The 27439-nt window shown below is 38.9% G+C and overlaps 1 protein-coding gene across 1 annotated transcript in view; it reads left to right on the top strand.

Annotated features, from left to right (window-relative positions):
• Nucleotides 1-15625, top strand: part of FAM186A (family with sequence similarity 186 member A) — a 75821-nt gene extending 60196 nt beyond the window's left edge. Inside the window, 5 exon segments of the mRNA XM_059937356.1 lie at nucleotides 159-2114; nucleotides 2223-3233; nucleotides 12049-12241; nucleotides 14651-14795; nucleotides 15438-15625. Of these exon segments, the coding sequence (XP_059793339.1) occupies nucleotides 159-2114; nucleotides 2223-3233; nucleotides 12049-12241; nucleotides 14651-14795; nucleotides 15438-15625 (3493 nt within the window).
• The last annotated feature ends 11814 nt before the right edge of the window (nucleotides 15626-27439 follow it).

Raw genomic sequence — 27439 nt, 5'->3', positions numbered from 1 at the left:
CTCCGCAACAAGAGAGGCCGCGATAGTGAGAGGCCCGCGCACCGCGATGAAGAGTGGCCCCCGCTTGCCACAACTAGAGAAAGCCCTCGCACAGAAACGAAGACCCAGCACAGCCAAAAATAAAAATAAATAAATAAATTTATTAAAAAAAAAAAAAGAGCAGAAGTTGAAAAATTAGGAATCATAAAGGCAAAAATGGAGGAATATTTCCAAAAAGTGGCTGAAACTGTGACAAAAATCTTGAGAAAATACAAAGATATAAAAAATGCAGGACAAATTGGAGAGAAACCTATGAAACTAAAAAAGCTGGTCTCATTTATGCCAGAATTGCATTTTCAGAAGCAGATTACCGCGAAGTCGGAAATTAGCACCTTACTTTCACAGGAGAGCCTTGACCCACTAACTGACAATTTAATACAAATGATCTTGGCTGAAATCGAAAGTGAAAGGGATGTTCCAGTAGCCTCAATGGTAGGGAAAGACCATAAGGAGAAGGAAAAACAAAGGCTAGAAGAAAGGAGCTATGAGATGATAAATAAGAATTTGGAAAAGGAAGAGGCATGGCTCCCAATGAAGGAGGGAAAGCAAGGGCAACAGAAGCAGAAACAGTGGCAGGAAGAAGAGGTATGGAAGGGACACCAAAAACAGAGGCTGCAAAAGCAGATTGAGCCAGATGAGAAGCAAAAGAAAAGGGAAGAGGAGAAAGAAGGGCATCAGAAGTCAAAGCAGCAGCAGCTGGAAGCATGGAAGCAAAAAATGAAAGAACAAGGAGTGCCCTTGGAGAAGGAGAAAGGACAGCAGATGATGCAGGTTCAGAAGGAAGTGAGATATCTGGAACAAGAAAGCAGTTGGGAGAGAGAGGAGGAGAAGCAGAAGCCAAGGAGAAAGGTAGAGGACCATGAAAGGCAGAAGCAGAAAACAGCAAAGGAGATGAAGACTTTTGAACAACTAGAACAGGTGCTCAGTCACACTTCAGTGACATTGCCTTCCAGGTGGCATAGCACGCCAAAAGACGCATTGCAGTTACACCAAAGAAGAGAGTTCAATGGGAATCTTAAGAAATTAGAGAATCTGGCTGATGGAAAACACCCCATACCAATCATTCCTCCCATCTCTACACAATCTTCCTCATCAGGAGCCTTTTCTATTTCTGGACAGTCTCCCACAAAGTCCATTACTCTTACCCCTCAGCAGGCCCAGGCAATGGAAATTGACCTCACCCCTGAAGAGGCCAAGGCACTGGGAATCACCCCCACCTCTCATCAGGTTCAGGAATTGGGGGAAACCCCTACTCCTAAGATGTCTCAAGGTTTGGGAGCAGCCCACACACCTGAGCAGGCCCAGGCACTGAGGGTCACTCTCACCCCTCAGCAGGTCCAGGCCCTGGGGACCCATGTCACCGCTCAGCAGACCCAGGCACTGGGGATCACTCTCACCCCTCAACAGGCCCAGGCACTGGGGATCCATGTCACCCCTCAGCAGGCCCAGGACTTGGGGGCCCCTTTCACTTTAGGACAGGCTCAAGCATTGGGGGTTTCTCTCTCTCCAGAACAGTTTGAGGAATTAGGAGTTCCTCCCACCTCAGATAACAACTATACCTTAGACTCTCCCCACATCCCAGAACAAACCCAACCTTTGGGAGCCACTTTCACCCCAGGACAGGCGCAGTCCATGGGTATTACTCTTAGGTCTGAGCAGGACCTAAAATTAGGAGCTCTTCTCATTAATGAGCAGCCCTTACCACCCAGGGCTGGTCCTCCTTCAGGACATACCCTGGCAGTTGGGATCTTTTCCATTACTGATAAATCTGTCACAACACGTGCTCCTCACATTCCTAAGCAGTCCCCAGTATCATCTGCTCCTGTTGCTGAGAAGTCCCCTATATTTGAGGTCTCTTCTACTCCTTTGCAGATATCAAGGTCTCCTCTTACACAAGCCCCCTTTGTCCCTGGGAAATCCTTGGGAATGAGGATTCCTTCAGAACCCAGGAAGCTCCTGGCCTCACAGACTTTTCCTTCCTCTAGACAGACCCCAGTTTCTAAGGGTCAATCCACCTCTGTTCGGTTCCCAACTCCAGTCCCCAGCCCAATATCTGGGCCCTCTCCCACTCCAGGGCAGCCCCTTGCACCAGAGGCCCTTCTTAGTTCTAGGCAATTCTTCATATCTAGGGACGTTGTGACTCCCCAGTTGCCTCTGATATCGAAGCCCCTTCTTGACCCCAGACAGCCCCTTATATCTGGAGTCCCAGCCACCTCCACACAGATTTCCAGTATCTGGGCTCCTTTCTCTCCTGGGAAGTGCTTGGTTCCTGGGGTCTCTTCCACCCCTGAGGAACTCTTGGAATCTGGACCCTTAACCCTCTCTGAGCAGCCTCAGGCATTCCAGACCTCTGCCACCCATGAGCAATCTCCCTATCTACAAGCCCCTTCTACCCTTAGGCAGCATCTGTCACCATGGGCCCTTCCTGGGCAAGCTTCCCCACTATGGATCCCTCCCACCCCTGGGCATGCCCCTACACTGTGGGCTCCCTCAACCCCTGGAAAGCCCCAGAAAAATTTGTCCTCTCCTGTCTCTAAGAAAAGTAAGGAAAGATTGTCAATTATTTCTTCTCTGAAACCTAAATCAGCATTGGTCCATCCCAGTGCTCCAAGTTTCAAGGTACCTCAAGCCCCTTTCACCACTAAGAAGTTCCAAATATCAGAGGTCTCTGACACTTATGAAGAAATCCAGAGACCCCGAGATCCTTTTGCCATGGAACAATTTAGAACATTTAAGTCCTATCTCACTGATTACAGGACACTAGTATCCCAAACCCCTTACACTGATGAGGGGGCCCTTCCTACTCTAATTAAGCCTGTAATATCACTACCTTCTCTTACTACTCAACTACGCAAAACATCACAGAGCTCACCTTCTGAATGGGACCAGAAATCCCGATTTCCCCGTATAGATAAGCCCTGGATACTGACTTCACTTTCAGGTACCAAGAAACCCAAGATGATGGTGCCCACTTCCTATCCCCAAGAGCTCAAAGAACAGAACTATTTTGTTGATGTGGAGGCTCAGCGGAAGAACCTGATTCTCTTAAATCAGGCGACAAAAGCTTCTACACTCCCTTCACAACTACACACAACAGCTAGGAATCTCATAATTGAGACACTTCATACGGACAAAGTTCGGCTGGGATACCTATTCCGCAAGTACATTGCCTATAGGCTGATCCAGTGTGCAAGGTAGATATAAATATTGTGTGTCCAGTTTTCTGAAATCAGGTTTAGTCCTGATTTCAAATATCCTCCCTCATTGCCCTATAAGTATATACATATTTGTCAGATTAGATGTTCTAAAAGATTTTCTTATAGAACGTCTGTGGAATGGAAGCATATTTAAGATAGTAAAAGGAGGTATATTTTTTAGGAAATAAAAAATGTCTTATAACATCTATTTCATTCATTTATGTCTCTAGCAGAGATGTTTAAGTATATTTTGTGGATCATGGTTGGTCTCCAAAATATCAACTTCAGAAGTTTAGAAATGCTTCCAGTTACTCTGAATTACTTTCATCTTGGGTTCACCAGAAGATCTATGATTCTTTTTTTTTTTAATTTATTTTTTATTGAAGTAAAGTTGAAGAGAAGATTTATGATTCTTAAAGTGGTAGATGGCAGGTTTATGTACATTGTGTTGCCATGGCAGCCTTGCAGCTGGAGTGACCTGGAGGAAAGATTCTAGTCCTGAATTTTTTAAATTGCAAATATCAGAAATCGGTCAGGAAAGTGACAATTAGTCTGCCATTCTTGGTCTTTGTGTTTGAGGTTACCAACTTACTATTTTGGGGATTTAAAAAAAGTTATTTTTTATTGTAGAATTTTTTTCCCCTTTTTTTAATAGTTGATTTACGATATTTTGTTAGCTTATTTGGAGAATTTTTTTAACCTAAAATTACAAGATTCCAAACTAAGACCTATGATAAAAATAGCTATCATTAATTATAGGAACAATCTATGTCATTTATTCAACAAATATTTATTGAATGTGTACTATGTGGCAGGCCTTGTTCTAGGTGCCAGGGATACAGTAGTGAATAAAACAAAGTACCCTGTTCTCACGAAATTTACATTTTTGAGGATTGAAATCATTTGAAAACTAAGCACTGGAACAACAAGGTGCAAAAGAAAGACATCCAGTATATAGGCAGAAATCTTCATTTCAAAGCTTATCTTAGAATTGTTGAAAAATATTCTGCTCTATAGCTGTCTTTAGTTTTCTCTTTCCAGAATGAATATTCCTAGTCCTTTAAATCTGTTTTTACATGTAAACATGTAAAAAAATGGATGAAACACTTGAGAACTTTAAATAACATGTTTCTGGTCATTCTCCAGTTCCCTTATGTCTTTTTTCCTTTGTTATATTTAAATTAAAATAAATAAATTGCACATTCACCTGGTACAATATATTTTTTTTGATATGATATTCTAAACATATAAATGGTAGAGTGAAAAGCCTCCTTAATAGTCCTATTCTTGGCCATTAGGTCCCTCCCCTGGGCTACTAATGTATTCCACCCAGAAATATTTTCTGCATATGCAGCAAAGTATATATGCTCTTTTATCCCTCTCTTTACAAATTTTAAAGTTACAATGTTTGATTTTTTTTATAACAAGTTAGAATTTAGGTATTAATATATAAAAAGGCTACTCATCCATTTTATAGTTTCATAGTATTCCAATGTCTAGATTTACCAGAATTTACTTAACCTCTGATGAACATTTATGTTGTTTTCAATATTTTGCATTATAAAAAATGCAAAACCCAGCTTATCTTTACTAATATAGTCTTCCTATTCAAGAAAATGATATACCTTTGTTTTTGTTCAGGTCGTGTGTGTGTGCATGGGCACGTGTGTGTGTGTGTGTGTGTGTGTGTCCTGTTGGAGCATTCTAAAGTTTTCATCTAGTTCTTGCATATTCTGCCATAAGTGTATATCTTGTTAGTTTTTATTTTTGTTGTTACTATTGTAAATGGACTCTCTTCTTCTATGATACCTTCTAACTGGTTGTTACTTGTATAAATGAAGGCTAGATTTCTCTATATCAATTTTGTATGCAGCCATCTTACTGTATTCAAAAGCATGTGATAGTTTTTCAGTTGATATTCTTGAGTTTTCCAATTACATAATCATATCACCTGCAAATAATAATTTTTTACATCTAGAATTTCCAACTTTTAAACATCTCATTTCTGTCCCTGTCTACCTGAATTGATTAGTACCTTCAGAACTATACTAAAAAGTCTTGGTGATGTGGCCACAGGGCCATCTTTGCTCATTTGACTTGCCCTGAGTAACAGCTAGTAGTGTCCTTCCATGGTCCCATGTTATTTTTTTGTAGGAAAAACTCACCTTCAAGAACATTTAAAAGGATTGTTTATATTTATATTCTCCTTTCTGAAAAAGTTACAAAACAACTTTAACCTTAGTCAATTTCATTTTGAGGGGGGTTATTTTCTCCATTCCTTTGTAACTCAGAATGCCAAAATGTAAGTCCTTTCATTGCTAATTATTATAGTGGTGATAGTGGACATCTTTCTAGTATATGTCATTAAAAAATGCTGGCTTTTGGGTTGAAATACATTTTATCATATTAAAGAAGTATCCATCAGCTCCTGTTTCATTATTTTTTTTAAATCAAGAGTGGATGTTGAATTTTGTTAAATTTATTAAATCACATTTTGATAAATGTCATTTCAGCACTTCATTTTCATGGTTATTAGAGAACATATTTTCTCCTCAGATCTATTAATATGATTATTTTAAACCATCATCGCATCCCTGGAATTTGTCCTTGTTGTACCTTTCTTTGAATGTGTTACATTTGCTAATATTTTATTTAGGATTTTACTCTGCATTGATATTCATTAGTAAGTTTGGTGGTTTACTTCTTTAGGAGCTATCTTTGTCAAATTTTGGTATAATTTTAAGTTTATATCATTTAAAAAATGTGAAAGCTTATTTTTTTTCTATGCTCTGGAACAGTTTAATGATAAAATTAGCTATTCTTTGAAAGTTTTGTAGATTTCACCTATGATATTATATGGGCTTGGTACTTTTGGGGGGGAATTCTATGACAACTTTCTTAATTTTTATATGGCAATTAAGGTTGTTTAGTTTTATTGAAGATTTTGAAGACCTAGTGACACGATGTGACCTGTTTTAGTAAAATCATTTAAAAATTGAAATATATAGATCAACATTTCACAACAATATTTAATTTATACACTTATAACTTTAATCCCATCAAGGATCAATTTGTTCATTTTTCAGAAAGCTCTTCTTTAATATTCAATGTTATAATAATCAAATCACCAACAGGTATAACAAGGAATTAAATATTGACAGATGAAAGATTCCATAATAAAAATGGCTGAGTCAAGAAGATTCTAACATTACATGGGAGAGAAAATATAAAGTATAATAATATAAACTATTTTTGAATAAAGAAAGTTTTGTAGAACCTCTGTAAGTAAAGATTACATGTTTAAACGCTAAAATATAGTTTTAGAGTTGTATTACCACATGATCAGTGTAATATACCTGAAAAGCAATGATGGAAAGAATGTAAAATTACACCAGATGCTGATAATGAAACATTTCATTTCCATATATATTGAAGAAAGTCCTTAAAGATACTAAATGTTGTGGCGACTAGATAGGATTTAACTTATCATTTAATTCATTAACATTTAAAATATCCACTACATGCCAGGGGCTGGGTTAGGCCCAGGGGGTAGAGGGTGGAAGGATACAAAAATGGATAAGCCATATCCCTGCCTTGAGGGCACTCAAAGCCTACTCAGAGACAGTCATACAAACAGATGATAATAAAGTATGATGTGGAAAGAACAATGATGGTATATCACCTACTCTATACAAGAGGACTGAGGAGAGGGGAGAGTTAGGTAAAGCTTCTAGGAGTCCAGACCTTTGAACTATGTCTCAAAGAACTAGTAAAAGTCAGTAAGGCAGCAAAGGCAGAGAGTCTAGCAGGACAAAGAAAGGAAGAAAGAAGCAAAGTTGTGTGTGTGTGTGTGTGTGTGTGTGTGTGTTTGTGTGTGTCTGTCGGTGGAAACCAGTAACTGTTTCGGGGTACGATGAACCATATCCATATAAGATGGCGAATTTAAATGATAAATGTTTTGTGTGTTCTGACTGCTCCACCAATCGGCCATTCCCCCATCTCTCTCCCTCTCCTTGGGCTTCCCTATTCCCTGAGACACACAATAATATTGAAGTTAGGCCAATTAATAACCCTACAATGGCCTCTAAGTGTTAAAGTGGAAGGAAGAGTCTCATGTCTCTCACTTTAAGTCAAAAGCTAGATATGAATGAGCTTAGTAAGGAAGGCATGTTGAAAGCCGAGAAAGGCTGAAAGCTAGGCCTTTTGCACAGTTAGCTAAGTTGTGAATGCAAAGGAAAAGTCCTTGAAGGAAATTGAAAGTGCTACTCTAGTGAACACACGAATGATAAGAAAGACAAACAGCCTTATTGCTGATGTAGAGAAAGTTTTAGTGGTCTGGATAGAAGACCAAACCAGCCACAACATTCCCTTAATTGAAAGCCTAATCCAGAGCAAGGCCCTAAGTCTCTTCAATTCTATGAAGGCTGAGAGAGGTGAGAAAGCTGCAGAAGAAAAGTCTGAAGCTAGCAGAGGTTGATTTATGAGGTTTAAGGAAAGAAGCCTCTTCATAACATCAAAGTGCAAGGTGAAGCAGAACGTGCTAATGTAGAAGCTGGAGCAAGTTATCCAGATCTAGCTAAAATAAGTAATGAAGGTGGCTATATTAAAAAACAGATTTACAATGTATACAAAACAGCCTTATATTGGAAGAAGATGCCATCTAGGACTTTCATAGCTAGAGAGGATTAGTCAATGCTTGGCTTCAAGGCTTCAGAGCTTTGAAGGACAGGCTGACTCTCTTGTTAGGGGCTAATGCAGCTGGTGACTTTAAGTTGAAGCCAGTGCTCATTAACCATGCTAAATCTACTCTGCTATGTTCTATCAACGAAACAACAAAGCTTAGATGACAGCACAACTATTGACAACATGGTTTACTAAATATTTTAGGCCTACTATTGAGACCTACTGCTCAGAAAAAAAAGATTCCTTTCAAAATATTACTGCTCATTGACAATGCACCTGGTCACCCAAGAGCTCTAATGGAGATGCTCCATTAATCTTAATCTCCGTTAAGATTCACGTTGTTTTCATGCCTGCTAACACAGCTTCCACTCTTTAGCCCATGGATCAAGGAGTAATTTCGACTTTCAAGTCTTATTATTTAAGAAATAGATTTCGTAAGGCTATACAGTAGCTGCCATAGATAATGGATCTGGGCAAAGTCAATCAAAAACCTTCTGGAAAGGATTCAACATTCTAGGTGTCATTAAGATCATTTATGATTCATGGAAAGAAGGCAAAATACCAACGTGAATAGGAGTTTAGAAGAAGTTGATTCCAACCTTCGTGGATAACTGAGCAGCTCAAGACTTCAGTGTAAGAAGTAACTGCCGATGTGGTGGAAACAGCAAGAGAACTAGAATTAGAAGTAGAGCCTGAAGATGGGACTGAATTGCTACCATCTCATGATGAAACTTGAATAGATGGGGAGTTGCTTCTTATGGAAGAGCAAAGAAAGTGGTTTCTTGAGATAGATTCTTCTGATGAAGATGCTGGGAAGACTGTTGAAATGACAGCAAAGGATGTAGAATATTACATAAACTTAGCTGTTAAAGCAGTGGCAGGGTTTGAGAGGACTGACTCCAATTTTAAAAGAAGTTCTACCATGGATAAAATGCTATCAAACAGCTTTGCAGGCTACAGAGATATCATTCGTAAAAGGACAAGTCAATGGATGCGGCAAACTTCATTGTTGTCTTTTTTTAAGAAATTGCCAAAGCCACCCAAACCTTCAGCAACCACCACCTGATCAGTCAGCAGCCATCAGCACTGAGGCAAGATTCTCTACCAGCTCAGATGACTGTTAGAATTTTTTAGCAATAAAGTATTTTTATTTATTTATTTTTTAATTTTTAAAAATTGATATATAGTTAATTTACAATGTTGTGTTCGTTGCCAAGTGATTCAGTTATACATATATACATATAAATATATATACATATATACATTCTTTTTCAGATTCTTTTCCATTATAGGTTATTACAAGATACTGAGTATAGTTTCCTGTGCTATACAGCAGGTCCTTGTTGTTTACCTGTTTTATATTTAGTAGTGTGTATATGTTAATCCCAAACTCTTAATTCATCTCCCCCACCCCCTGGTATCCACTTTGGTAACCATAAGTTTGTTTTCTATGTCTATGAGTCTATTTCTGCTTTGTAAATAAGTTCATCTTTATCTTTTTCTCTTTTTGGCCATGCCACGTGGCTTGCAGGATCTTAGTTCGACCAGGGATCGAACCCGTGTCCCCTGCAGTGGAAGCACGGAAGCATGGAGTCCTAACCACTGGACCACCAGGGAATTCCCTGTACCATTTTTTCGGATGCCCCATATCAGTGATATCATATGATATTTGTCTCTCTCTGTCTGACTTACTTCACTTAATATGATAAAATTTGGGTCCATCCATATGCTGCAAATGGCATTATTTCATTCTTTTTATGGCTGAGTAATATTCCATTGTATATATATACCACATCTTTATCCATTCATCTGTTGATGGACTTTTAGGTTGCTTCCATGTCTTGGCTATGGTAAATGGTGCTGCTATGAACACTGGGGTGCATGTATCTTTTCGAATTAGAGTTTTCTCCAGATATATGCCCAGAAGTGGGATTGCAGGATCATATGGTAACTCTATTTTTAGTTTTTTAGGGAACCTCCATCCTGTTCTCCATAGAGGCTGCACCAATTTACATTCCCACCAACAGTGTAGGAGGGTAGTAATAGTTTTATATCCAAATTCTGATCATGCTTTTTCTCTGATGTCAGGAAGACCTTGGCTTGAATTTCCAGTTCTGAACTTCTCTAAGACTTAAATGTGCTGAGTCAAATTTGTGAAATTGATGTAATGATAATTATTTCAAAGAATGGTTGCAAGGGGACTTCCCTGGTGGCGCAGAGGTTGAGAATCCGCCTGTCAATGCAGGGGACGATCCCTGGTCTGGGAAGATCCCACATGCCATGGAGCAACTAAGCCCGTGTACCGCAACTACTGAGCCTGCACTCTAGAGCCCGCTCACTGCAACTACTGAGCCCGTGTGCTGCAACTACTGAAGCCCACGTGCCTAGAGTCCATGCTCCGCAGCAAGAGAAGCCACTGCAATGAGAAGGCCCTGCACCCCAACAAAGAGTAGCCCCCGTTCACCACAACTAGAGAAAGCCCGAACGCAGCAATGAAGACCCAACGCAGCCAAAAATAATAATAATAAAAAGATATAAAATTAACTCAGAAAGTTAATATATTTAAGTATTAAATGATCCATATATACAGTAGGTTCTAAGCTATTACAACCCACAAAGAGACCTAAGAGTTATTCCCTTCCCCCTCTCTATATATATGTGAAATACATATATTCAGAAAAACATCTTCAGTGGGTTCCCATTGCCTACCTCCCCCAAAATCCAAACTCCATAACATGCTGTTTAAAGCCTTTCATAATCCAGCTATGTCAGTCTCATCCCCCACTATATCCTTTCACATATCTGTGGTCTAAAATTTCCAGACTACTTACCACTCCCAAAATATAACTTTCATTGTCTTGCCTTTATTTATAGTGTTCCCTCAACCCGGAATTCTTCATCCCCTTTTTCTCAAACTTCAGTGGCTGTAAGGTTTACCTGAGATTTTTTTAAAAATACAGATCCTGAAGCTTACCACCAAGATAGTTTATTCAAAAGGTCTGGGGATGCACCATGGAATCTGCATTATCAATAAGCACCACCCTCCCACCCCCAACAAAATGATTCAGTCCAGGTGATTAGGGTCCACACTTTGAGAAATACTGGTATTGTGGAAAGAGAAAAGATCTGGGTTTGCTTCCCAAATCTGTTATTTTTTTTTTTTTTTTTTTTTATAAATTTATTTATTTATTTATTTATTTATTTATGGCTGTGTTGGGTCTTCGTTTCTGTGCGAGGGCTTTCTCTAGTTGTGGCAAGTGGGGGCCACTCTTCATTGCGGTGCGCGGGCCTCTCACTGTCGCGGCCTCTCTTGTTGCGGAGCACAGGCTCCAGACGCGCAGGCTCAGTAGTTGTGGCTCACGGGCTTAGTTGCTCCGCGGCATGTGGGATCTTCCCAGACCAGGGCTCGAACCCGTGTCCCCTGCATTGGCAGGCGGATTCTTAACCACTGCGCCACCAGGGAAGCCCCCCAAATCTGTTATTTATCAGTTATGGACTTTAGAAAATTACTTAACATTGCTCAGATGCCTTTTCCTCTCCTGTAGAATGCGGATGGCAGAAAACTATGTTTTGGAGGCCCAAACGTTGTGGTGTACATTATAGTAAAGAGAGTACTACATTTTTATGACTGTTCCTCAAGAGCCTATTCAATATCTTCCTATGAAGCATTCTTTATTCCTCTTGTTAGAATTAATTATGTTTTCCTTTTTGCTCAAACAGCTAAATTGCTATTTAGCATTTATTTCATTCTCTCTCTGACACAATTTATTAGTCTCCTAATCTGGCTTGTAAGTGCTTTGAAGGCAAAGACACTCTTTTTCATAATTGTATTAAGTACCTTCTATATGTTGTATACATATCAATACTAAAATATAATATATTTAAAAAATAATAAACAACACTATTTTAACACCAAAAACTCTGTGAGGAGTTAATGAAAATTTGACAGTCATATAGAGTTTTGAAAGTTTAGTCATATAGGGAACTAGATTAAGGTTTCATTAAGCAAGCCTGCCACCCCTATACTATCTCGCTCTACTTACTAAGGATGAGATGAGAATGGTGACACCAGGTTTGCTGAGTTAGTGTCAGTAATTATATGAATCTAATTCTTGTTAATTTTTCCAAGAAAGAACATAATTAAATGGTTACAAGCCATCCAGAATACTGGGAGAGGTTATGAGACCCAGAACCTCTACATAATGCTGAGCAGAATTGATGACTATCAAAAAAAGGTGATGCAGATCTGCACAGAGAAGCAGAAGTCGCTACAGCAGAAACGGAATCAGTGCCTGAGGAAAATGATGTACTTATTCAGCCAGGTAATCTGCTTTCTTTTCCCTCTCCCCAGTGTGCTGTAAGAAAAGCGAAAGTTGCAGGCTTTGAAAATAACAGTTACCTAGACATACCATAACATACTACAAATTTCATGGCTTAAAACAACAGAGAGGTATTCTCTTACAGTTCTGGAGGCCAGTTCGAGAAATCAAGGTGTTGGCAGGGTTGGTTCCTTCTGGAGGCTCTGAGGGAGAAATTTGTTCCAAGTCTCTCTTCTAGATTTTGGTGGCTATAGACAATCCTTGGCATTCCTTGGCTTGTAGCTGCATAACTCCAATCTCTGCCTCTGTCTTTCCCATGGCCTTCTTCCTAGTGTGTTTTATGTTCTCTCCTCTTATAAAGCCATGTGCCATTGGATTTAGTACTCATCTGGTTAAACCAGGATGACCTCATCTTGAGATCCTTAACTACATCTGTAAAGACCCTTTTTCCAAGGAAGGCCACATTCACATGTTCTGAGTGAACATATCTTTTGGGGAGTTCACCATTCAATCCACTACACTGCGACTTCAGTGAAACTCCTAAATTGACAACAGGAATACTGGCTGGACTCTCTAGATGAGAAAAGATTAGAATAGGAGAGACTTCCAGAAATGCTCAACTCCTTCCTAGTCAACCCACATCTACCAGCCTCTAGATATGAAACCTCTTGAGGTCACTGCTCTCCAGCTGATTCTTGGTGGTTACATTCCTCAAAACTATCAGAAAGCAAGCTTTAATATGTATTTACAAAAAAAGGAGACAAGGGTTTACTTAACTTGCTTACATAGCACCAGGCACAGAAGATCCTGCTAAACTCTGACATCACCCTATTATGTCTCAGAGCCCTCTCTGAGATGACCATCAGTATGCTTTTGGAAGTGATACCTCCCAAAAGTTATAGAGCTGAGATTAGAGTTCTTTGTTCTGGGATTATATGCTCCCATTATTTTCTCCAGCATGGAGTTCTGGAACATTCTCGGAGTTCTAGGAATATTTTATAGTTATACATCATTTTCTTTTACTAAAGTAATTAATTTACAAGATTAGTTTACTTGCTACTCTAGAAGGTACAGAGAGACTTCTCATTATAGACATATTGTGAATTTTCCAGAAGTTACTTTTTCTTTTCTTTTCTTTTTTTTTGGCCGCGCCACGCAGCTTGCAGGATCTCAGTTCCCTGACCAAGGATTGAATCCAGGTCACAGCAGTGAAAGCCTGGAATCCTAACCACTAGGCCATCAGGGAACTCCCCATAAGTTACATTTTATTTTAATTTAATTTTATTTTACTTTACTTTACTTCTTTACTTTACTTTACTTTACTTTAACTTTATCTTACTTTATTTTATTTTATTTTATTTTATTTTATTTTATTTACTTTGGCTGCACCGGGTCTTAGTTGCGGCATGCATGCGGGATCTCATTCCCCGACCAGGGATTGAACCTGGGCCCCCTGCATTGGGAGCACCAAGTCTTACCCACTGGACTACCAAGGAAGTCCCTAAAAGTACATTTTAAACATTAAAACTCTCTGACCTCAAAAACTGGATATTTTTGACAGTTCTGGGTTTGGAAAATATGACCAATGTAAATGGAGTAAAGCAAGATGAATTGGCAGTGTCATGAACTGTCTAACAGGAATTACAATGTCTAGGGCATTTCAGAGGATTAATAAGGGTCTGGGGTCAGGGAAGCTAGAATCTAGATGATGAGGTGGGTATCAAGGCATCAAGAAGGGAGGGGAAAAAGCAAAAAGGAAGAAAAGGGTAGAAATGAATAAATACCTACACTGAATCAGAGTGGTGGTCAAGAGGCTGGTTCTGCTATCAGATTGGGTTCAAATCAGCTTTACCACATACTACCTAAGAGACCTTGGGTAAGCCACTTAACTTTTCTGAGCTTCATATCCCCATATGTAAGGATAATAATAGCACCTATCTCGTAAAGTAGTAAATATCAAATAAATTAATACATAGAAAGCACCTGACAGTCAATGTTAGCTATCATTATATTTGCACAGTGTTTCACAACTGATGAATAGATTGTCTTACACAACTCTCATAAGAGCCCTGTGTTTATTATTCTTGTTTTAGAAATGAGAAGAAAGAAGTGCAGATAAAACTAGCAACTAACTCAAAGTCACAAAGCTAGGAAATGAGAGGACTAAAACTAGAACTTAATGCAGGACCACGGTTTTTATATATCATAGCTGCCAACTCTGAAATTGTGTGTTGGAGGCAGGTAGAGGTTGAGGAGTGGCAGGAGGAAGGGAGAAAGGGCATGGAGAAAGAGAATTCCTTTTCCAAGGAAAAGGAAGTGTCATAGTTTAGCTAAGGCCCGCTAGGAAGACCTTCCTAAAGACTCTGGCCCTTTCTTTTCATGATTTCCTTTTTCTGATTTATTTATGTTTAGCTTCAAGAGATATATAAATTGAATCTAAATCAAGCTATCCCTTTGATCCTCAAAAAGAAGCAAATATCTGCCTCTACCAAATTTGTTCAACAGCCAATCTTAAAAGAAGAGGACAAAAAGTATGACATATTCAGTAAGTTCAGGTATGTGGTAGGAAAGACTGACATTAAACTTTCTTTGGATAATATGTGGGACCTCATGCTTTTTTTTCCTGCCCAAGAGCTTCCCCTTCTCCACAGTTATGATATGGTTCAGGGGAGAATATTAATTTTCTTAGCTAATTTAGCAAAAGGCTTATTTCTACTTAAATATTTAATATCTAATTTTGAGTTCCTTAAAAAAAAATGAAGTTGATTCTTCCTTATGAAGAAACAAATTATTTTAATACACACAGTGAAGAAACTTAGAAGCATTACTTTTTTTTTTTTAAGAAGGTAGGAACTTTGGGAAGGAAGGGGAAAAGATTGCTGTGGGGGAAACATAGCCTGCATATGGAGTGTATACTCCATGAAGCTAAGAAAGTCGTTTTAAAACGTATTAGTAGGTGAAGTCATGGAAATGCAACTTTCAGGGGGAAAAAACGTTATTTCTGCAAATTCTGCTGTTTTAATCCATCTCTCAGTCAAAATGGGCATAGCTAATGTTCCTCGGTGCCAGTGGGGTTTTATAGGACACGGTGGTGGTGAAGAGAAGGGGGGAGAATGGCTTTTGAAGCCATTCTTTTGAATGGTTATGGAGTTCAGGAGAGTTTGATGCTTCCAAGTGGTGCTTGCTCTCTGATTCTCTACACAAGAAGACCAAATGGAAGCCATCTGGAATGCTGATCTATCCACTTCAATTTACCCAATAACAGAGAAGACATCAATGTATTCACTCTGGGCCCAGCTGGGTGGGTACCCAGATATTCCTATGCTGCTCCAGTTAGATGTTCAGTCTACGTTCAGAAGATCTCTTACATGCATTCACTCAAAGTAAGTTAAGGACTGGGAGGGAGCAATCTGGTAATTGGGCCTTTGGTCACATATCTTTTGTTTCCCTAACTTGACTTTCTCTTACAGCACCAGGGAGTTACCAAAAGTAGTTTTTTGGTGTGAGGTCAGACTCACACCAGCCATAAAATAGTACAGGTAAATTCAACATTAGTCTTTTAGTGTTTCTCTTCATAGGCCTATAGCTGTCACTACTGGAATAATATAAACAAACAAACAAACAGACAAAAAGCAGTTATAATACCATGAAACCTAATCTAACACTACATAGGTCCACTCTGAATTCCACCCTTAGGGATTTATTACTGGAAGAACCAGAAAGACCGTAGTAGAATGCTTTCGCCCACTTCATGATTCAGTAACATGACCTTAAATGCAGTTGTCATATCTAGGCCAAATTTGAAGTAAATTCAGTGCTTATATCCCAGGATGCACTGAAGAGACTCAGAGAGAACAGGTAAGGTGGTCATGTGGTTCCACATTTCCAAATTCTGTTAAACCAGATTCTCACTGAAACTATTGGAAACCATTCTAGTGGAAGTGAAGAGTTTTGGAGTCTCCATTACCTCTGTCAAGTAAGAGAATTAGTTAATGTTCTAAGCTAAGAATTTAGAAATGGAACTTTTGTAACATGAAAGAGTTTGTGGGAGCAGTCTGATTTATTCTGGTGAAATCCAAGTCCTGGGGTAAGAAGAAATAGTGTTAACTCATCAATTTGTTTAGGTAGCAGACACCATGAAATAAGACACTTAAAATTCTATAATAAAGTAAAATAATAGCAAAAATACTATATAATGTATACAATATAAAATCATATACTGTGAGCACAAGTGTTCATGAAAAAAAGTAACCAAATCAAATGTAACCATTAAGTTGAATAAGTATGACTCCTAAGTTATAAGTTATAATCAGAAAGCAGCTTTCTTTTTTGTCTCCCATTTTCCCTTACATTTTTTGAGTAATTAAATTAATTAACTTAGGTTATTTGGAGAGATAACATTGCTAATTTAATGCCTATAGTGCTTGGGACAAGATGTATAAATTTTTCTTTGAATAATATTTCCTTTATCTCCATTCCACAGCTAGCTTCAACTATTAGATATACTACTGACCTAACTATTCACTTCTTACTCATGCTAAATCCTACAAAGTTAGTGAGACTCTTACTTCCAATTTACTGTTTTGAAGTACTCAGAATCAAGGAGCTTTCCATAGATTTTTTTTTTTAAGGTACAATGTATATACATTTAACCTCTTTAGGGTACAGTTCTGAGTCTTGACAAGTGCAGAGTTATGGCAACCACTAATCTGCTTGCAGTCCCTATAGTTTTCTCTTTTCCAGAATGTCATATAAATGGAAGTATATAGTATGTAATCTTTTGAATCTGGCTTTTTCCACTTGGCATAATTCATGTGATTCATCCATGTTGTTACATGTATCAGTAATTCATTTCCTTTTACTTCTTGACTAGTATTATTCCACTGTATGCCTGTACCATATTACTTTATCCATTCACCAGGTCAAAGACATCTGAGTTGTTTCCAGTTTTTGGCAATTATGAATAAAACTGCTATAAAAATTCATATACAGGTTTTGGGGTGAATGTAAGTTTTCACTTCTCCTAGAAAAATACCCAGGTGCGCCAATGCTGGGTTGTATGATAAGTGTATATTTACTTTATAAGAAATGCTAAGCTATTTTCCAAAGTGATTTTACATCCCTTTACATTTATTCAGTGAAGCTAGTTCTTACCCTGCCTCCAGATGAAAACCTAGATGGTTCCATGACATTTCTGGTAACTTTTTTTTTATATAGTATTTTTAAAAATATTTATTTAATCTATACAATTTATTTATTTTATTCTTGGCTGCGTCGCGAATATTTATTCTTAGCTGCGGCAGGCGGGATCTTTGTTGTGGCATGTGGGATCTTTTGCTGGGGCGTGTGGGCTCCAGAGAGCGTGGGCTCTGTAGTTTGCGGGCACACGGCCTCTCTAGTTGAGGCACTCAGGCTCAGTAGTTGTGGTGGGCATGTTCAGTTGCCCCGCAGCAGGTGGGATCTTAATTCCCCGACCAGGGATCGAACTCATGTCCCCTGCGTTGGAAGATGGATTCTTTACCACTGGACCACCAGGGAAGTCCCCATTTCTGGTAACTTTTTAATAATGTAAGTTTATCTAGTCGGTAATTAAAATGTCCAGAACCATGTATAATAAAGCTTTAATTTTGTTTTAAAGTTCTCCTCTCTTCCAGCTTAGACTATTGCAACTTAACAGTCAGGGAAGGAGGACATGAACAGCTTATTTTCTCTTTTGTGGCCTACTGCTTTTGTTCCTACTTTTCCAGCTTGCTAGTATTGGACCTCTTATGGATTACAGTTCTTAGAAGGGAGGAGAGGGAAAGGGAAAGAGAAAGTTCTTACTGACTACCACTGTTGCATTTTCTCACATCATCGCTTCCTGGATGTGACAGATTTTTGAAGATGACTCTTTCATGGGAGTACTTGGTGAGTTCCTTGGTGATCATCATCACTGGAGATCACTCATCTGCAGATTTCTTCTGCAATTTTTCTTCTTTTTGGCCACACCCCACGGCTTGTGGGATCTTAGTTCCCCGACCAGGGATGGAACCCAGGCCCTTGGCAGTGAGAGTGCGGAGTCCTAACCACTGGACTGCCAGGGAATTCCCTGCAGATTTCTTCATCATGGCAGATACATTTCTATTCCAACTGGTTGTTTGCATTTTTGATACCCCCAGCTTCTCTCTGCTGAGATGTGTTTGCATATTTAGGCAGTTCTCCTGGACAGAATACATGACAGCCCTATGTCATCTCTCCTGGGTATATATGTAGGTGTGGCCCTCATCTAGTCTATAGGAAACACTTGAGCCTTCTTTGTCCAGATAAACTCTGAGGCTGAAGGCCTATCCCAACGCAGCAGCAGCTTTTTCTTTGTTTCTGCCATTAGAGCAGCTAGCCAATCAGTCAGGTATGGTTTTTTTTCAGGTATGGAATCAGGCCCTTGTCTACTGGGCCTCCAAATTGGAGGCTCGTGTTAAGTTCTTGGAGTGGAGGAAGGGTAGAAGCACTCTCAAAATCCTCTTCTCCTTGACCATCTCATACCCTCAGAGTGAGTTAAAAGATTAAGAGTTAATTTCTTTGTAAATCCTAGTCTAGCACTTCTCTTTGGAATTTGGTATCCATTGTTAGGGTTGCCAGATTTAGCAAATAAAAAGGTAGGACACCCAGTTAAATTTTAATTTCAGATAAACAGCAAGTGATTTAGTATAAGTATGGTCCATGTAATTGTAAAAAATTATTTATTGTTTATCTGAAGTTCAAATTTGACTAGGCACCCTGTATTTAATCTGGCAACCCTTCTATTGTGCTTTGCCAAAACTTCCATTTTTACATGATATTAGATACAAAATATGTATTAGGAGTTTGAGTTATAGAGTTAGATGTTTGAAAAGTTTCAGAGTAGGAGATGCTGAAAACAGTGAAAAACTTTAATAAGACATTATAGGAAATAGAAGAATTAAAGACTTGGATTTTTTTCTATTTTTCACTAAACCTATTTTTAAGGCATCTTTAATTAGTAATAATGGGCACTATATGATCCGTTACTATTTGCCATCCTCCCCCTCTTTTTTTCTCCCTAGAATCTCTTCAAGGTCTTTCTCCCTCAAAGAGGATTATATTTTTTTTTACTTTGTGGCAATTATAGTCTAAACCAAGAGACTTTTTCCCCTCTGGGTTTGGTTATTTCTACCATCCTTTGGATCTCAGTTTAAACAATCACTCTTTCTTTTTTTTTCTCAACTTTTTTTTTTTTTGGCCATGCCGCAGGGCATGTGGGATCCTAGTTCCCTGATCAGGGATCGAACACCCGCCTCCTGCATTAGAAGCACAGAGTCTTAACCACTGGACCACCAGGGAAGTCCCCAATCACTCTTTCCGAGCTGTCTTCTCTGACTCCTATGTTCTCCCATAGCGTCTTATAATTAACACTATCTTAGCACTTACCATTCTGTATTGTAATTGCCTTATTACTTACATCCCCTGATTTTAGACAATATGGTTTTTATTTATATATTTATTTATTTATTTATTTTTTTTTTTTGGCTGCGTTGGGTCTTCGTTGCTGCACGCGGGCTTTCTCTAGTTGTAGCGAGCGGGGGCTACTCTTCATTGCGGTGTGCGGGCTTCTCATTGTGGTGGCTTCTCTTGTTTAGGAGCACGGGCTCTAGGTACGCAGGCTTCAGTAGCTGTGGCACACGGGCACAGTAGTTGTGGCTCGCGGGCTCTAGAGCGCAGACTCAGTAGTTGTGGCCCATGGGCTTAGTTGCTCCGTGGTATGTGGGATCTTCCTGGACCAGGGCTCGAACCCGTGACCCCTGCATTGGCAGACGGATTCTTAACCACTGTGCCACCAGGGAAGCCCCTAGACAATATGTTTTAAGATTAGCTGCCTGTTGTGTTCAACTGCCTCTATTTTTGCTCTGCCTGCTTTCCTTTCAAAAATAGTTACTGCTTCCTATGTGCCAGGTACTATAATGAGGCACTGAGATACAATATGTGGAAAGGGTTCAAGAGACCATGGATGCCAGGCAGAAGGAACAATACGTGCAAAAATCCAGGGCCGATAACATATTTCTTCTTTTACTTTACCTCATAAAAAATTTTTTTAAAAATTTAAAATATAGGAACTTCCCTGGTGGTCCAGTGGTTAAGAATCCGCCTTCCAATGCAGGGGACGTGGGTTCCATCCCTGGTCAGGGAACTAAGATCCCACATGCCTCGGGGCAACTAAGCCCACATGCTCTGGAGCCCGCGTGCCACAACTAGAGAGAGGCCCGTGGACCACAACGAAGATCCTATGTGCCACAACTAAGACCCAAGGCAGCCAAATAAATAAATGATTTATTTTTAATTAAAAATATATAAAAACAAAAACCTCCCTACTCCCCAGTACCCTTTCTTCCTGCTTCCAACAGAGGTGACTAGAACTAAAATTTCTCTTCCTGCCTTGATGTGTCATGTGATGCTTGGAGCTATTGTCATCTTTGGCAACCCTGAGGTGATAACCACAGGACAAAAAGACAATACGCCAAGAATTACCGAGGAAGAAGATAAATGAAACCCTATCTTTGATAACATTAAGTTGCTGGAACAACCCTGAGTACACCTGCCTCTGGCCATTTTGTTAAGTGAGGAATAAATGACTTTTTAGTTTCAACCATCCTTAGTCAGGGATTCTGTTACTTTTTTTTTTTTTAACATCTTTATTGGAATATAATTGCTTTACAACGGTGTATTAATTTCTGCTTTATAACAAAGTGAATCAGCTATACATATACATATATCCCCATATCTCCTCTCTCTTGTGTCTCCCTCCCACTCTCCCTATCCCACCCCTCTAGGTGGTCACAAAGCACTAAGCTGATCTCCCTGTGCTATGCGGCTGCTTCCCACTAGCTATCTATTTTACATTTGGTAGTGTATACATGTCCATGCCACTCTCTCACTTTGTCCCAGCTTACCCTTCCCACTCCCCGTGTCCTCAAGTCCATTCTCTATATCTGCGTCTCTACTCCTGTCCTGCCCCTAGGTTCTTCAGAACCTTTTTTTTTTTTTTTAGATTCCATATATATGTGTTAGCATACGGTATTTGTTTTTCTCTTTCTGACTTACTTCACTCTGTATGACAGACTCTAGATCCATCCACCTCACTACAAATAACTAAATGTCGTTTCTTTTTATGGCTGAGTAATATTCCATTGTATATATGTGCCACATCTTCTTTATCCATTCATCTGTCGATGGACATTTAGGTTGCTTCCATGTCCTGGCTATTGCAAACAGAGCTGCAGTGAACATTGTGGTACATGACTCTTTTTGAATTATGGTTTTCTCAGGGTATATGCCCAGTAGTGGGATTGCTGGGTCGTATGATAGTTCTATTTTTAGTTTTTTAAGGAACCTCCATACTGTTCTCCATAGTGGCTGTATCAATTTACATTCCCACCAACAGTGCAAGAGGGTAGGGATTCTGTTACTTGCAGTGCAAAATATTACTGACTTAATCAGTTTATACTTTTTTTCCCCTGAGGAAAGCTTTTCCTAATCTTCCCTATTGTCCTTATGTGCCATTTCCCCAAACTCCCATAATATCCTAAGATTATTACTCTATCATTGTATTTACCACATGTATTATAATGATCTGTTTATGCATCTGTCTCTTTGTATCCTAGGAGATCTGACATTTTGACCCATTAGAGATATCCAAAAAATTTCAATGTTGAATGAATGAATAAATCTATGTTTCTTTCTCCAAAGATGTAATAATCAAAGCAGGGGGTGATAAAATACTGAGGAATTACAAAAGACAGCAACTCTCAAAAGAACAGTTTCCTTTTTTAAAAAATATGTTTTTAAATATTTATTTATTTATCTATTTATTTATTTATTGGCTGCACTGTACAGGTTGTGGGATTTTAGTTCCCTGACCAGGGACTGCACCCGGGCCCCGGCAGTGAAAGTGCTGAGTCCTAACCACTGGGAATTCCCAAAAGAACAGTTTTCAACAGGACTCTCTTAGGGCAGAGGAAGCTTTGGAAACTGCAGGCTATCTGGTGCAATTTTTATTGAGGGAAGTACTATTACCTGTCAAGTAATAGTAATAACAATAACACTTCACAATTGTGTGGTGCTTTTCACAAACAGTGAATCTAATATCAAATTTAAACCTCACAGCCATCCTGATGAGGTAAAGAGAGCAAGCATTTTAAAGAATAGGAAGCTGAAGCAGAACCAGAATTTCAAACAAGTTCTACATGCCACACCAAAGATACCTGAAATTTACCTTAAGCTAAATGGTTTAAATATTTCTCTCTCACTGAGATAAAGACCATCTGATGTGAAAATTCTTACTTACCATACAGTAGACAAAGGTTAGAGTCACTCAGAATGATTGGATTTGCTGTTTCTGTCATTCACCCTATGTCCCTGCCACTTTCTGTGTCACACATAAGCAAACACGTACACATGCCTTTCTGTCTTTCACTACTCAAATCTTTGTTTAAAAGATGGGTAGAGAAAGCTGGCATATAGTGTGATATGTCATTCATTCTTCTTTAAAAAAAATATTTATTTATTTATTTATTTATTTGGCTGCACCAGGTCTTAGTTGCGGCAGGCGGGCTCCTTAGTTGCAGGTTGCCCGCTCCTTTGTTGTGGCATGTGAACTCTTAGTTGTGGCATGCGTGTGGGATCTAGTTCCCTGACCAGGTATCGAACCCAGGCCCCCTGCATTGGGAGTGCAGAGTCTTAACCACTGTGCCACCAGGGAAGTCCCTTGTGTGATATGTCATAATTCTTTATTTTTTCTAAGGGCTGGTCCTAGCAGGGGGCTTGCACACTTGAAAATAAGGAAATGGTTCAGATGTTTGCCTTGGTTTATTAGAGCATTTTCCCTAAAGGGGGAAAAACTACTTAGGACATAAATCAGAAATTAGAAAGTTGTCTGGCAAGTACAGAATCAGGGCAGAAGCAGCTGCTTATGTGATATCAATGGGTGTGACATAAGATTATGATGTGGATTCATCTCCACTATAAGTATGTACCTGACCAACAACCTGGACAGTTATGCTGGCTACACAGCATGTTGCTTCTCCAGAGACTCTTCTGTGACCCCATGCTTCTTGTTTCCATGCTGACCATCTGCCATTCCACTTAAAGTCTTTTTCCTAAATAATTTAAATATATCTTAAAGTTTTTTTTTTTAAATGGGGAATTGCTTTTTTCCAAGGATAATTTGATATATTTTTACAAAAATATTTCAAAAATATATAAAGCATAAGAAAGTATAACAAAGAAAATTTAAAAATTACTTTGGACCCCTACCATTCAGGGATGATACTGCTGCTAACATTTTGGCATATAACTTTTGTTTGAAAAGGAAAGTTGTATTATTTTATTAAGATATAAAACAATATTATATCTTCCTGGTGGTCCAGTGGTAAAGAATCCACCTTCCAATGCAGGGGATGCGGGTTTGATTCCTGGTCGGGGAACTAAGATCCCACATGCTGCGCGGCAACTAAGCCCGTGCGCCACAACTACTGAGCTCGAGTGCCTCAACCAGAGAGCCCGTGAGCCGCAGACTACAGAGCCCACGAGCCGCAGACTACAGAGCCCACGTGCTCTGGAACCCGTGCGCCACAACTAGAGAGAGAAAAAGACCCGCACGCCACAACTAGAGAGAAGCCTGCGAGCTGCAACGAAGACCCGAAACAGCCAAATAAATAAATAAATAAATATATATTTATTTAAAGTATGTTTTTTTATATACGGGGTTAGGAGCTGTTCGTAAATCACAATCTTTAGTTAGCAGCACATGGACTCTAAGGAAAATGAAGCAAAAGAGCAGACTAAGAAGAAAATATAAGTAACAATGGCATTTTTATTAGTTTCATTAAATGCAAGTGGTATCAGTACATACCTACCATCCATTAGAGTAATACCTATTATAGTCGTCAAATTTGAATTTATAAAAATAAAAAGCAACTTTAAGAACCTTACCACATTTGCCTAAGAATGGTTTGTACAATCTGATGAACACCTACTATGAGCTAATCCTAAAAAATAAAAGCAAGACCTAGTTTAACCCAAACTTTGATATACGAATGACTGAAGAGAACTTTATTCCAGGCAATGATTTCTGTTTTGGGTTTTGTTTGTTTTTATTTTTGTTTTTGTTTTCCAGGTAATTATTTCTAACCACACTATGGGATGGTTAAGATTTATGATTCCAACTAAATACTGATTATTAAACAGGGTTCACATTAAAAATTAAATTATAGCATGCCTCAAGAATGTTAAGTAAACCAGCCCATCATTAACTAACTAATTGACTCCTAGAAGAATATTTACTGAGGGCCTATTACTGCCAGGTACTAGGCAGAGGTCAGGGATGTTAAGATAAATGAGACAGTTTCTATACTTTTATATTCAAATGGGAGCTACAGAGAAGTAAATCAACAATTCCAATATGGTGTGAATAAGTGGTAAGAGATGGTGAAAGTACTAAATGTTTTGGAATTACAAAGAAGTACTCAACCCACACAAAGATAAAGTGCCAGAGAAGTTTTCCTAAAGCTATGGACAATTAAGCGAAGATTTAATAACAAGAGGAAGATGGGTGAAAAGGGGAGGAGGGCTGGCTGTGCTGGAGAGAGGGAATGGCAAAGGCTTGCAGGTCTTTTGAGGAAAACTGGTCAGCCTGGTCGGAGCACTGTGTACAAACTGGAAGTGGCAAGATTAGAGAGGTAAGTAGGGTCAGAGAAACCATGAAGGTGTTTGTAATCCATATTAGGTTCCCTGGACTTTATCTAGAGGGCTACCGAATATTTTAAAGATATTTATTATCAATATTTCAGACAGCAAAAAGCACAGTAATATTCAAAAATCTGCAAATGCAACACTAAGCTTAAGAAATAAAACATGTGGGGACTTTCCCGGTGGTCCAGTGGTTAAGATTCTGCACTTCCACTGCAGGGGGTGCAGGTTGGATCCCTGGTTGGGGAACTAAGATCCCACATGCCGTGAGATGTGGCCTAAATAAATAAATAAATAAAATTAAAAAGAAAAAGAAATAAAACATGCTCTTTAAAAAAGAAAGGAAAGGGCTCCCCTGGTGGTGCAGTGGTTAGGAATCCGCCTGCCAATGCAGGGGACACGGGTTCAAGCCCTGGTCCGAGAGGATCCCACATGCCCTGGAGCAACTAAGCCTGTGTGCCACAACTACTGAGCCTGTGCTCTAGAGCCCGTGCACCACAACTACTGAAGCCCACGCACCTAGAGCCCGTGCTCCACAACAAGAGAAGCCACTGCAGCGAGGAGCCCTCGCACTGCAACACAGAGTAGCCCCCGCTCACCGCAACTGGAGAAAGCCTGTGTGCAGCAACAAAGGCCCAACGTGGCCAAAAATAAATAAATAAAATAAATTTTTTTTAAAAAAGGAAAAACCCAAAAAGCAAAAATTAATAATACAAACACACATAAGAGTGAATTCCTCTGTGTACCCCTAACCAATGACATTTTTCTCCTTCTTGCTCCATAGAAACCACTATACTGAATTTGCTGTTAATATTTCTACACATTTGGCTTTATACTTAACTATATATGTAACTCTAAACAACATAAACACATGGTTGAGGGATGAGCAAGATGCCCAGTTAAATCTGTTGATTTTCTCTATTGATTTCTGCTCTAATTTTTATTACTTCTTTTCTTCTGCTTATTTTGGATTTAGTTTGCTCCTCTTTTTTTAGTTTCCCAAGGTGGAAGCTTAGATTATTGATTTAAGATTTTTTTCTTTCCTAACATGTGCATTCAATGCTATAAATTTCCCTCTAAGCACACCGCTTTTGCTGCACCTCACAAATTTTGATGTTTGTATTTTCATTTTCATTTAGTTCAAAATATTTTAAAATTTCTCTTGAGAGTTCTTCTTTGAAGAAAATTCACATTATCCAATGTTCCTGCCTGCTGTCTACTTTTTCATCAAAGTCCTTAGCATATTAATTACAGTTAATTATGATTATAATTATCATAATTACAACATCACTACCATATCTGACTCTGGTTCTGATGCGTGTTCAGCCTCTTCAAACTGTATTTTTTGCCTTTTAGTGTGCCTTGTAATTTTTTAATTAAAATCCAGACATGATGTACTAGGTGAAAGAAACTCTGGCAAATAGGCCTTTAGTGGTGTGGTGAAGTATGGGAGAAGGGGAAACATTTTATAGTTCTATGATTAGGTCTCAGTCTTTTGGAGAGCCTATGCCTCTGGACTATGAACTTTACCAGTGCTTCTCAGTACCCATGACTCCCACTCCACCTTAGATGGGACAGGATGGCTACAGCTGACTGGAGTTGCGTATTTCCCTTCCTCCAAGTAGGTTAGGCCCTGATAAAACCCCAGCATGTTAGACTCTGGTAAAATAGTTTCTCCTGAGGGCAGATTTGTTAAGAAGAACAGAATGCTCTGCTGTATTTCAGAATGGTTACCTTCCCCCTTCCTCTGGGGTAAACATGAGGGGATTTTTCTCCAATCTTCACTATCAGGACCTAGTAGAGTTTCTGAAGATCCCTTTGACTAGGTCCCCTGGAGTTTTTAACTCTCAGACTTGTTTATACTGAGCCTCCAGCAATTCATCAATTACAGTTTAGGTTTTTTACCAGGCACTGGTTCCTGCAGAAGTTTCTGCTCATGAGTTTCTGTTCTAGTTAAGTTGTAATTCTCTATATCATCTGTCTGTCTCTCCAATTTTGGGGGCAATGGTTTGCCCTGTGACCTCACTTCTCCGAAGAATCAAAGAAGAGTCGCTGAGTTTTCACTTTGTTCAACTTTTTACTTGCTGTTAAGATTGAGTAGAAACTTTTTGCATATATTTTTCAAAAAATTTCTGTGCACTTACTTTTTGGTTGCAAAAATGGGCTCATTTCAGACATGTCTTTTAACCTACTTTGTTTCACTTAACAGTAAATCTTTGAAATTTTTCTATATTAATATAGACTTACATCATCATCTTTATTGTTTGCATGATATTTCTTATAAAGATCTATCATAATTTATTGAACAGTTCTCCTACTGATAGAAATTTGGATCTTTTTCAACATTGCAAACAATGCTGCAGCAAATATCCTTGCACAAGTTTGTATATTTATATGATGATTTCACTTTGAAAATTCCATTAAAATAATTTTTTCCAATTACAAAAGTAATGAATGTTCATC

Source organism: Balaenoptera ricei, chromosome 10 (genome assembly GCF_028023285.1).
Source record: "Balaenoptera ricei isolate mBalRic1 chromosome 10, mBalRic1.hap2, whole genome shotgun sequence".
Taxonomy (NCBI): domain Eukaryota; kingdom Metazoa; phylum Chordata; class Mammalia; order Artiodactyla; family Balaenopteridae; genus Balaenoptera; species Balaenoptera ricei.
This window is presented reverse-complemented; position numbering and strand designations above follow the sequence as displayed.